We start from the raw sequence: 11435 nt of genomic DNA on the forward strand, positions 1-11435 counted from the left end.
CAGGCGACCCAAAGAAAATGGTTTGCAAACTAAAGAAATCCATCTACGGTCTCAAACAAGCTTCTCGTCAATGACATCACAAATTTCATCAAGTAAGTATCTCATATGGTTTTGAGGTAAAAAAAAGTTAATGATTGTGTATATCATAAGTTCTGTAGGAGTAAATATATATTTCTGGTATTATATGTCGATAATATTATACTTGCTAGTAGTGTTATGGCTTATTGCACGAAACCAAGAGAACTGGAATATAATATCATGATTGTTTTGGGTTGTATGGACTTGGACATTGAGTTTCGGGAGGAACTATCTCTACCTCTTACTGAAAGGGGTTCCGCCGATGAAAAGGCAAACATGGAGAAATTGGATCATTCTAATTCAATGAGTCTTATTATCATGAAACACTCTATTCATGAAACCTTCGGGGGATCTATGTCCGACGAGTGAGTTGTTGCTAAGTTCGTTGAGGAAATATAATAACTTTTTGCAAATAATGAAAGACCGAGACAATTAGTCTTTTGGCTAACCTTGTGTCCATGAACTATAAAGAAAAATTGAAGATAAGAGAGTATCTAATGGAGATGTCTCATATCGCTTTCAAACTAAAAGCACTAAGTTACGACTATATGATGATTTACTGGTATATTTAGTTTTGATTATTCTCTCTGTGCAATACAGTCATTTTAAGGTGAGTTATAATATTCAATAAGATAAATGGACTCTTATTGAGCTCACATCTCATTGTGTACAAGAAGAAGAGAGGATGGAGCGAGAAAGAATCGATTGGGCAAACTTAGCAATTTTTTTTAAGGACTAGAAGAGAAAACGAGGGAAAAAACTGCAGTTGGGACATCAAACAACAAAAAGCTAAATAAACATAATACAAAAATTAGTTGTTTCTTTTATTGCAAAACAGATCGCTTGAAGAAAGACATCTCAAATATGCCAACTGGTGTGTCAAGAAAGATTCGATTCTCAATTTAGTTTGTTCTTAAGCTAATTTGAGTTATGTACCTAATCACATTTGGTGGATAAATTCTGGTGCTAGTACTCACATAAGTGTGTCTACACAGGGTTGCCTATGGAGCGGACGACCAAATAATGCTGAAAGATTCATCTATGTGGGAAATGATGAAACAACAGTAGTAGAGGCTATAATAACTCTTCAGTTGTTATTAAAGACAAGTCATTATTTGAATTTGGAAGAGACTTATGTTGTATCGTCATTTAGACAAAATTTAATTTCAATTTCTGTTTTGGACAAATTTTGTTACTCTTATTCATTTGGAAATAAGAAATTTAATATTTTCAAGATTCAAATCTCATTTGTACTGGTTCCTTATCCTTACACGACAACCTATATATATTGGATAATATTGTCTCATTTAATGAAACGTTGTACACAAGTTAGCGCGGTACAAAACGAATAACTCATAAAGATTTCGTCACACTGTGGCATAAGCGTTTATGTCTTATCTCTAAAGAAAGAATTCAAAGATCTGTTTCGGATGAAATCCTTGATCCCTTCATTTTACAAAATCAAATTTGTATAGAGAGTATAAAGAGAAAATAGACAAACACAAGAAAATTAAGTGCAAACAAATGCTTGGATGTCTTAGAACTAATTCATACTGATATTTGTTGACCATTTCCTACAGCTTCATGGAATGGCGACAATACTTTATTACGTTCATAAACGATTATTCAAGATACGGGTACCTATATTTAATCCATGAGCAGTATCAAGCATTCGACATATTTAAGATATTCAAAGCCGTAGTTGAAAATCAACTTGGAACGAAAATTAAAGATGGAAAATCTGACCATTGTGGAGAGTACTATGGAAAGTATGATGGATTTGGTAAACAATGTCCAACACCTTTCGCAAAATACCTAGAAGAATGTGGTATTGTACTATGGAAACGTCACCTCTTTGTACTATCTCTCGGATCAAATGGTACTTTCTTTCTATATGCTTCGATCTCTTGTGACTTTGAGGTTCCTTTGAATTAGCCACCGCACCACTGTTATCACACCACAAAGTGAGTGGATTATCCATATTTGGAACAACTTCCAAATCATATAGGAACTTATTAAGCCATACAACCTCTTTAGCAGCTTCAGAAGCAGCTATGTATTTGGCCTCCATGGTCGAGTCGGCTGTGCTGGATTGTTATATGCTTCTCCAGACTATGGAATTGTCACCAAGAGTAAACACTGATCCAGATATTGACTTTCGAGAATCTCTGTCTGATTGAAAATCAGAATCAGTGTAACCGTCTATTTCAAGGTCTCTACCCGAATAGACAAGCATATAATTTCTCGTTCTCCGAATATACTTGAGAATGTTCTTTACCGCTATCCAATGATCCATACCAGGATTTGACTGAAAACGGCTGACTATCCCCACATCATAACATATGTCTGGCCTAGTGCACATCATTGCGTACATAAGGCTGCCTTTTGCAGAGGCATAGGGAACGCGTCTCATGTCCTCAACTTCTTGCGGTGTCTTAGGACACTGCTCCTTGGAGAGGATGATTCCATGTCGGGTTGGTATATAACCTTTCTTGGATCTTGCATTTTATAACGCAATAACATCTTATCAATATAAGAAGCTTGAGACAATGCCAACAATGTGTTCTTACGATCTCGAACAATTCGAATTCCAAGAACATAATTTGATTATCCCAAATCTTTCATTTGGAATTGCTTGGCTAGCCTTTACTATAGACAATTTTTCTACATCGTTCCCAATGAGCATAATATCATCTGCGTAAAGCACTATGAATACCACATTTCCATCTTTGATGTGCTTTTATACACAAGGCTCATCAACACTTTGATCAAAGCCATAAGATTTAATTGTTGCATCAAATCTATGGTTCCAAGATCTTGAGGCTTGCTTTAGTCCATAAATGCATCTAAGTAATTTGCAAACTTTCTGCTCTTGACCTTGTGCTATAAAACTTTCTGGTTGCTTCATGTAGATTAGGAGAGAAAGTCTCTTCATAATCGACTCCCTCTCTTTGGGTATAACCCTTTGCAACCAATCTTGCTTTAAAAGTCTCTACTTTCCCATCTGCACATCTCTTTCTCTTATAGATCCATTTACATCCAATAGGTCTAACCTCTTCAGGTGTATCTACAAGAACCCAGACAGAATTAGAGTAAATCGACTCCATTTCTTGGTTCATAGCTTCAAGCCACTTTTCTTTGTCAGGATCTTCCATTTCATGTTGAAATGACAATGGATCATCTTCCACCCAATCAGCGACTACAACATTTGCCTCTTCGTCTTGACGATAGCGGAGGGGTAGTCTTACTACTCTCCCACTGCGTCGAGGTGAGATTATATCTTGACTTGGTTTAGTGGTATCGTTAGTGGTTTCCTTAACAACATTTGTTGTACGTGGAATGATCTCATTATTTAGTAACTCCTCGAGTACAATCTTACTTCGAGGTTTGAAATCGGTCATATAATCATTTTCAAGAAAAATGGCATTTGTCGATACAATTACCTTCTTTTCTTGAGCATCATAAAACCAACCTCCTCTCGTTCCCTTGGCGTATCCCACGAACAAACACACTTTTGAACGTGGATGCGATTTCCCAGTCTTTCGTTCCAGCACATGTGCTGGGCACCCCCATATGCGAAAATGAGATAAACTAGGTTTTCTCCCATTCCACAACTCTAGAGGTGTCTTATGGATTGACTTAGATAGCATTGCATTCAAAATTTAAGTGGATGTCTCTATTGCATAACCCCAAAACGAGATTGGCAGTGAAGAGTAGCTCATCATAGATCTCACCATATCAAGCAAAGTGCGATTTCTCCTTTCAGCAACACCATTTTTCTGAGGGGTACCAGGTGCTGTGAGTTGGTATAAAATACCATGCTCTAGCAAATAATCTTTGAACTTAGTATCAAGATACTCTCCGGCTCGATCGGATCGAAGACATTTCAAAGATTTTCCTAGTTGTCTTTCGGCTTCCACATGAAATTCTTTGAACTTTCCAAAAGTCTCAGATTTTCTATGCATGAGATAAATATATCCACACCTTGAGTAATCATCTATAAAAATGACAAAGTACTCATAACCACCTCTAGCTTGTGTAGTCATAGGACCACATACATCACTATGTATAAGCTCTAGTGGTTATTTGGCCCTATTGCCCTTTGCAGAGCAAGGTCTCTTAGTCATGTTTCCTTCTATACAAGATTCACAAACAGGAAGAGTGTCAACATTTAACTCTCTTAAAGGACCATCATTTACAAGTCTGTTTAATCTTTCCTAAGGAAATATGCCATAACTTTAGGTGCCATAAATATGTTTTATCTTCATGAGAAACCTTTTGCTTTTTAGTTTTAGGATGTTCTACTTTAAATATTTCTACATTAAGCAGTGGTTTTTCATTTCGTCTTTGAATATATAACCCATTTTCCATTAATGCAGTGCAAATCATACGCCCATTTCTTAAAATAACAATCTTATTATTGTTAAAAAAAGCGAATAAAATTGTTCATGCAATTTTGATACAGAAATCAAATTTCTCCGAAAACTAGGTATAAAATAAACATTGTTCAAAACCAAATATTTATTATTAAATCTGAGTTTAACAACTCCCACTGCTCTTTCCGAAACCACTGCACCATTTCCTCTCTCATCGTGAATGATCCATCGACAAGCTTTTCATAAGAACTATGTATCTGCAAAGAATAATAAACGTGATTAGTAGCACCCGAATCAACTATCCATATAGAAGAATCAATGGTTACTAAACAAGATTCTAGAACAAGTAAATCATATTTACCTTTCTTCTTCTCTTTTAGGTCAGCGAGATACTTGGGACAGTTTCTCTTCCAGTGACCATCAATCCCACAATGAAAACATTTTCCTTTGGGCTTTGCAGTATTGCCTTTATTTATGTCATTGAAACTCTTCCAATTCTTTTGCTTTTTCTGAATTCCCTTTCCTTTCCATTTATTCTTCCTCTTCAAACTAGATTTGGAGGAAGATGGCTTATTCTCGACAACATTTGTCTCACCTTCTTGAACTTTTCCAATGGAAATAGCCTCAAAGGTTTGCAACTCATTGAGCAATTGTGTCATGTTATAATTGAGCTTGTTCATGACATAGTTGCTCTTGAATTGCAGGAAAGTAGGAGGCAATGATTCTAAAATCATACTCATTTGTGTACCATCATCTATGCTCGCATCATGAGTTTCAGCTTCAGTGAAGTAATTAACCATGTTCAAAACATGCGCACCAACTGATTGCCCTTTTTTCATTTTAGCATTCATAGAATTCTTAATGGCCTCATGCTTAGATTGACTAGATCGCTGGCTAAACATAACTTGTAGAGAATCCATTATCTGATAAGAATTCTCTACATGCTCGTGCTTTAACCTAAGCACGTCATTCATTCCAGCTAAAATGTAGCATTTTGCTTTGTTGTTTGCCGCGATCCATCGATCATAAATTTCTCGTACACTACGAGAAGCATTCAAAGAGGGTTCAGGAGAACATTCCTCCGTTAAGACAAACTTGAGGTTCTTACAGACGAGGGCAATGTTAATATTACTCTTCCATTTTAAAAAATTTTCACCAGTCAATTTTTCATTAAGTAAAGCAAGAACGAGACCAGAAGTCATGATTGCTGAAATATGAAAGTGACATTTAATCAATTGAACAAATATCATAGATAAATAAATTTAGGAATAATAAATATGATGTGCGATAAAATATATTTATTTCACTAATTCCGAGGAAATTTAATCTCGCGTTTAACAAGTAGCCTTAGGGTCGAACAAATTAAATGACGATTAAATTGAGACTATCTCTATTGATAAATAAAACACTAAGATATCTCATATCTTCACTTTTATTTATTAATTATCATTTAATTTAACCTAGATGCATTTAAACAATTTATTTGCATCTTTACAAGTGTAACCCACAATTTCAGATTTTAAAACTCAATCCATAATTGCCACCTTAGGGTAGGTAAAGTATGAATTTAATTAAAAATCTTATCCTTTCGGAAACTAATCCTTGGATTTTGATTTAAATGAAAACCTTCCTTAGGGAGGACGTCCTATGCGTCACTAGGCGTCATTTAAATCTTACGTTGCTTTTGTTAATAGTGGAGGCCGTATAATTTTTTGCCATATATTCTTCTCCCACTCATTATAATAAATAAAGTTTCTCAAACTTTTAATTATTTAATTAATTAAATCATCTAATCGTTTAATTATAAAAATTACAATCTTATTGTTTTTTTTTAAATTCAACATGTGTACATTATCACATAATGAATATCATAAAATTTAAATCTAATTTAAACATGATACAAGATATAAAAAATATAAAATTAGATATTGTTGAAACTCGTAATTTTCCTTATTATCATTAATTGAAAATAAAATTAACAAATTAAATAAATCATTTAATTAATTTCAAATTAACTTTATAAATCAATTAATTTTAAAATATTTTACATTTTAAAAAAATAATTCAATGATATAAGTTAAATGGGTCCAATACATAATTATTATCTTAAAACATGCTTGACTTTTTTTTTAATTAAAAACGTTGCATCAACCTTTTTCTTCTTCCTCAAGCAGCTATACTGCCATTAAAAAAAATTGCAGTAACTCATATTGCAATATGGAACGTAGGTTCCATCTTCCTCAAGAACTCCATCGAATTTTTCGTACTATAACTCGTCCGACGAGTCACTTTTCTCGCATAAGCAAATTTACACGAAGTACCGTATGCGAGAAATTCCTCGAGACAACAGACACGAGCCATGGCGGTCCAACCATCCATGGCTCGTACCGTCGTTTTAGTGCCTGCACAACTCGTGCGCGAGCCGATGTCTCGATCCAGCGAGTAGAATCGCTTGAACCAGCGAATACTAATACTCGACCCAGCGAGCATCTGTATTGGAGCCAACGCTCAGGAGTCATGGTTGGACGAACCATCCATTGCATTGCCTCTTAGTTCCAGTTCTCCAATACTGACATCGATCGGAAACCGTTCCCGATAAAGACCGAATTTTATGGTTCGAACAAGTCAAGCTTTTTACAAAGAAGAAATATTCTTTCTTCTGTGGACAAAATAAGAATTCTTCTTCCAGATCATGTAGGACACGATATAATAAATTCATATTTTATATGTAAAATCATCTTATTTGATTTGTTCTCATAATTAAGATAATCAAATATCCTCGGCAATCAAAATTTTAACAATTAAATTTATAAGCTTCAACAATAACCCATTATCATAAATTTAAATTCTCGTGATTTATATTCATATGAAAACAATGGCTTGATATCATTTGTTGGAAATTTATAGTCTTCGGATCGATTCCGGCTATAAAAATAATTTTTTTAATCGAAATACAGCGGAAGGGATTACATAATTTCATAAATTATAATCGAACATATGAATATAAATTAATGATGAATTTAAATAAAATTATTTTCTAGAAAAACTAACCTCTTGTAGTTTTCTTTCTTTTTGTGAATCCGAGATCTGTAAAAACCACAGCCTTCTAGTACAATCCTTTCTATCGATACGGTAGTGTGGGCACTCATAAATATAAAAACTTAGAAATCCAATTTTTTATTCTGATGAAAATATTTTCTCAATATGACTTTTCTTCAATTTTTCTTATCTCTTGCCTGTATTGTTCTATATAAATAATTGAGATTCAACAGTAGCAAATTGATTGTTATAGAAAACCATTTTTCTACGTAAGTTTCAATCATTTATAAGGCCAATTGATTGTCCTTGATTTTTAAAATAATGAAAATAATTTTCCCACGTTTAATCCATTTTTTTAAAAAAATAATAATAATATACAAGTTGATCAATTTTGACTACCTTTTTTTTAAAAAAAATAAATTACCTCTCGTATTTGAAAAACGTATATGTCCATTTATGATATTATCACGATAACTAAATTTATAATTATCTCATAATTAAAATTTAAATATAATTAATAACTCATATTTAATTATATTTATATTTAAGCCTTTGATGATATGGAAACAAATTTCCATTATCACTAATGATTTCTAAATTGCATTTCTTAAACGTCATTAATTTGAAAAGCGTACTGGAGACCATGGACTCATAATTAGAAGCTCCAATAAATTAGATAAATAATTAAACTCTTTAAATAATTTACCCAACTTATTAATTCCATAATTGCTCCACTAAAAATATGAAATTGCACTCTTCTTTATTATGAAATATTTACTGTACAAAACAAGTAGTCCAATGATATAATCATTACATATGAATTAATCCTCCATAGACAATTCATAATTAAAGCTAGGAATTTTCCGTTTACTTCTTCAATTACTTCTTATTCTCATTTATCATTAATTCACTAATGAGTGGTTCAATTTATAAATTAATTGGGCCCACACTCAGTTCTAGAATTAAAAAATGAGAGAATTATTGAGAATGCATAATTGCAAACTTTAAACAAGCAAATCAAGAATCACATTGAAATGAACATGAGTCTATAATCACATCAGGATTCAGATTTATTCATATATGATCATCTTTATGATTTAATTAAAATTTCATAGTAACACGAAATTTATTATGAAATGTCTAATTAAATCGATCCAAGTCCTACATAATCTCATTATATATAAATGCCCTCATCTAGATGTCTCTACATCGACAGTCCGGATAAGACGGTCACATTCTTAATGTTCATGGGCCGCATTGGTGATGCTTTAATTAAAGATCCCATAATTTAATTAATTTCATCGCGTACTTAATTTAAGTTTATTATCCATAATTTTAATCCTCTTGTATATATAACTTTTATATATACTAAAATCATGATTACATCCAATAAACTAGGGATTTTTCTATGATATTTAAGATATAAATTTCATGTAAATATGTTCAATAATAAATGTCACTTTTATTATTAATATAAAAACATAGTCTAATTACAATACTTTTAGGGCACTATTCCCAACATAAACAAGAAAAACAATAAATCAAAATATTTTCTAGGCATGAATAATTTTTTTTTAAAACATTTTACAATGGGACAAAGAAGATAAAAGAGAAAAAAGGTTACAAAAACTAGAAAGGGAAGAAAAAGCGTCGTTTTTTCATACAATGAATTCAGTTTTCAAATTAAATTTATTATTCTAGAAAGTTATATTTATTATTCAAACTTTATAAATGCAATGGATTTTTCTCAAAACAAGAATACATAAATTATCTCGTGAAGATATATAAACAATAAAGAAAGTTAAAGATATTATTATCTAGAGATAATACCAATAAGACGTTTATAATTTAATATATTCATTTTGTTTATGTGTTAATATAAAATATTAAAAAATGTGCCATAAGATTAGGTAAAAAGATGATTTATTGTAAAAAAATATTATTATTATAAATTGTCAATAAATGATAACATTCAATCAATTTTTTTTATCAATACGTCAATACTTTGATATGCTAGTAGATTGTAATAATAATAAAATGCAATTTATATGTTATCGAGTATAAATATCTAATAAATTAAAGTTGACTAGAAAAATAGAAATATCTATCAGCAATGATTGTCACTTTACTTAACAGAGAATAAAAGCCGACATCATTGTAAATAAATTTTTTTACAGATCGCTGTTTGTCCAAAAAATGAAATAATTGAATATTATAATAAATTATATGTATTTGTCGAAAGAATATGACAAATAAAAAAAAACGATATGATAAAAAATACGAGTAAAAAATTGAGTAGTCCAAATCTTTTTAAAAAAATTAAAGAAATATGAATGAGTTATATATATATATATATATATATATATATATATATAGACACACACATATACAGGGGCAGAGCAATGTGGGCTTGTAGCCAGGTGGCCCAATTTTTTTTGAAAAAATTTATAGGTAAATTTTGTATAATTTTAGAATAATATGATATTAGCCCGGGTATATCGATTTAAAATATTAAAAAATTCTAGAGTTTAAAATTCTAGCCCGGGCGGAGCCATATATATGATAAGTCTACAGCTCAGTACATGGTTATCAAAAGAAACCTTCAAGCATTATGTTTCTTGCATCAAGAGGATCTGTTGGAAGGAGCAAAACCTATTTTTTTATAATATAAAAGTGATCGAAGAACTTTAGAGGATGTGAGATCAAAAAGGGATGGGGCATCGAATTGCACAAGAAAAGATTTATAATTTGTTAACTATTTTCCATAAAATTCACAAACCTTTTTTAGCCTCTCCTCAATATCCATAATCTGATTATTTAATGTCTCAATTTCAGAGGAAATCATTTCAACCATATCTTCATCAGTCGCCATTTCTTTTGCCATAGCAGAATGAAGTTAAAAGAAGAATTTGAATCCCAATCAGTGTTAACCATCCACTGCAAAATTATGCCATCGACCTATTATTTTTCTAAATGATTCATTTAGATCTCCAAAGATGACAATATTCAGAAACTATTCAACACTAAACTTTTCTAGCATCACGTCACGACTGGCGAAATTTAAAAGCTGTACTACAGCACAATCTCGAGCATACCGATAACTCTTTCCACGTTTTCTCAGCTGACTCCAGTTAACATCATAAAAAATCTCAGCTGCGTGACTATAATCAAAGTAAAATCCAATAAAAAAGCGTCCTTCTACACCAAATCGGCTTATGTTTCTCTTGACCACTTCTTAATCAAACACCGAATAATGTGCTCCACAATCAGTATGAACCGCCATGCAGACAGATCTTCTGTGATTCCGGTAGGTCAGAGTAGAGTGAATGTAAAGCGAACGGCATCTTACGGGGAACTTCGCGGTGGAGTAGCAGAATTGCAGTGGGAGGCTAGCCGTTAGGCTTACCACTGCTCTCTCTCAGGGGAGAGGGGCCGACTGGTTTAGGTAAAATCGTAATTGACGCGGATGGCAATGTTTCTTTTAAATAAATAAAAAAAAAAAACTAAAATAGCATTTATCAAATTGTGATTGTCGTATATACATTATACTATTATATAATATAATATAACTAAAAATTATTTTAAATATTTTACCATAACATATCTACTTCTACTTAAAGAGTGTAATTGAGTTAGATGGCCAGTTTCCTTCCGGTTGCAAATAAAAACTCTATACGTGTCACATATTTTGCCTTCCACCACAAAAGAGAGCAGCGGCCATGAAATGCGTTACTCTTTCCACCGCAGCAGAGAACATAGCTCAATCATGGCTTGCTTTTGTTCGGAGCTTCTGATTTCTTCTCTCCACAGCGTCGGTGAGCGAGCAACAACGAAGGTTGGCTTGCTCTGTTTTCCATTTCCATCTTCTTGCGGTTTCCTCGTTCTCAACCCTCGTGCGCGGCGTTCCCCCTTGTTGGCACTGGAAAGCTCCTACTGTGTTAG

General features: G+C 32.5%; 1 protein-coding gene across 1 annotated transcript; it reads right to left on the minus strand.

Moving 5' to 3' along the window:
- Positions 1–2924: 2924 nt before the first annotated feature.
- On the minus strand, positions 2925–10365 carry LOC142556418 (uncharacterized). Its single transcript, XM_075667878.1, has 6 exons — positions 10273–10365; positions 10094–10145; positions 4655–5661; positions 4178–4295; positions 3813–4075; positions 2925–3716 (listed from the first exon to the last, which is right to left on the minus strand). Exons 1-6 carry the CDS (start codon positions 10363–10365, stop codon positions 2925–2927), a joined length of 2325 nt encoding a protein of 774 aa, XP_075523993.1.
- Between the last annotated feature and the right edge of the window lie 1070 nt (positions 10366–11435).

The sequence above is a fragment of the Primulina tabacum genome, chromosome 9 (assembly GCF_025594145.1).
Source record: "Primulina tabacum isolate GXHZ01 chromosome 9, ASM2559414v2, whole genome shotgun sequence".
In the NCBI taxonomy this organism is placed as follows: Eukaryota; Viridiplantae; Streptophyta; class Magnoliopsida; order Lamiales; family Gesneriaceae; genus Primulina; species Primulina tabacum.

Coding starts and splice junctions, on each gene's coding strand:
- LOC142556418 (XM_075667878.1), bottom strand. CDS start 10,365: ATGGCGACTGATGAAGATATGGTTGAAATGATTTCCTCTGAAATTGAG. Junction 10,146..10,272: donor TTGAGGAGAGGCTAAAAAAG/GTTTGTGAATTT, acceptor ATAAAAAAATAG/GTTTTGCTCCTTCCAACAGA. Junction 5,662..10,093: donor AAGAAACATAATGCTTGAAG/GTTTCTTTTGAT, acceptor TTCATATTTCAG/CAATCATGACTTCTGGTCTC.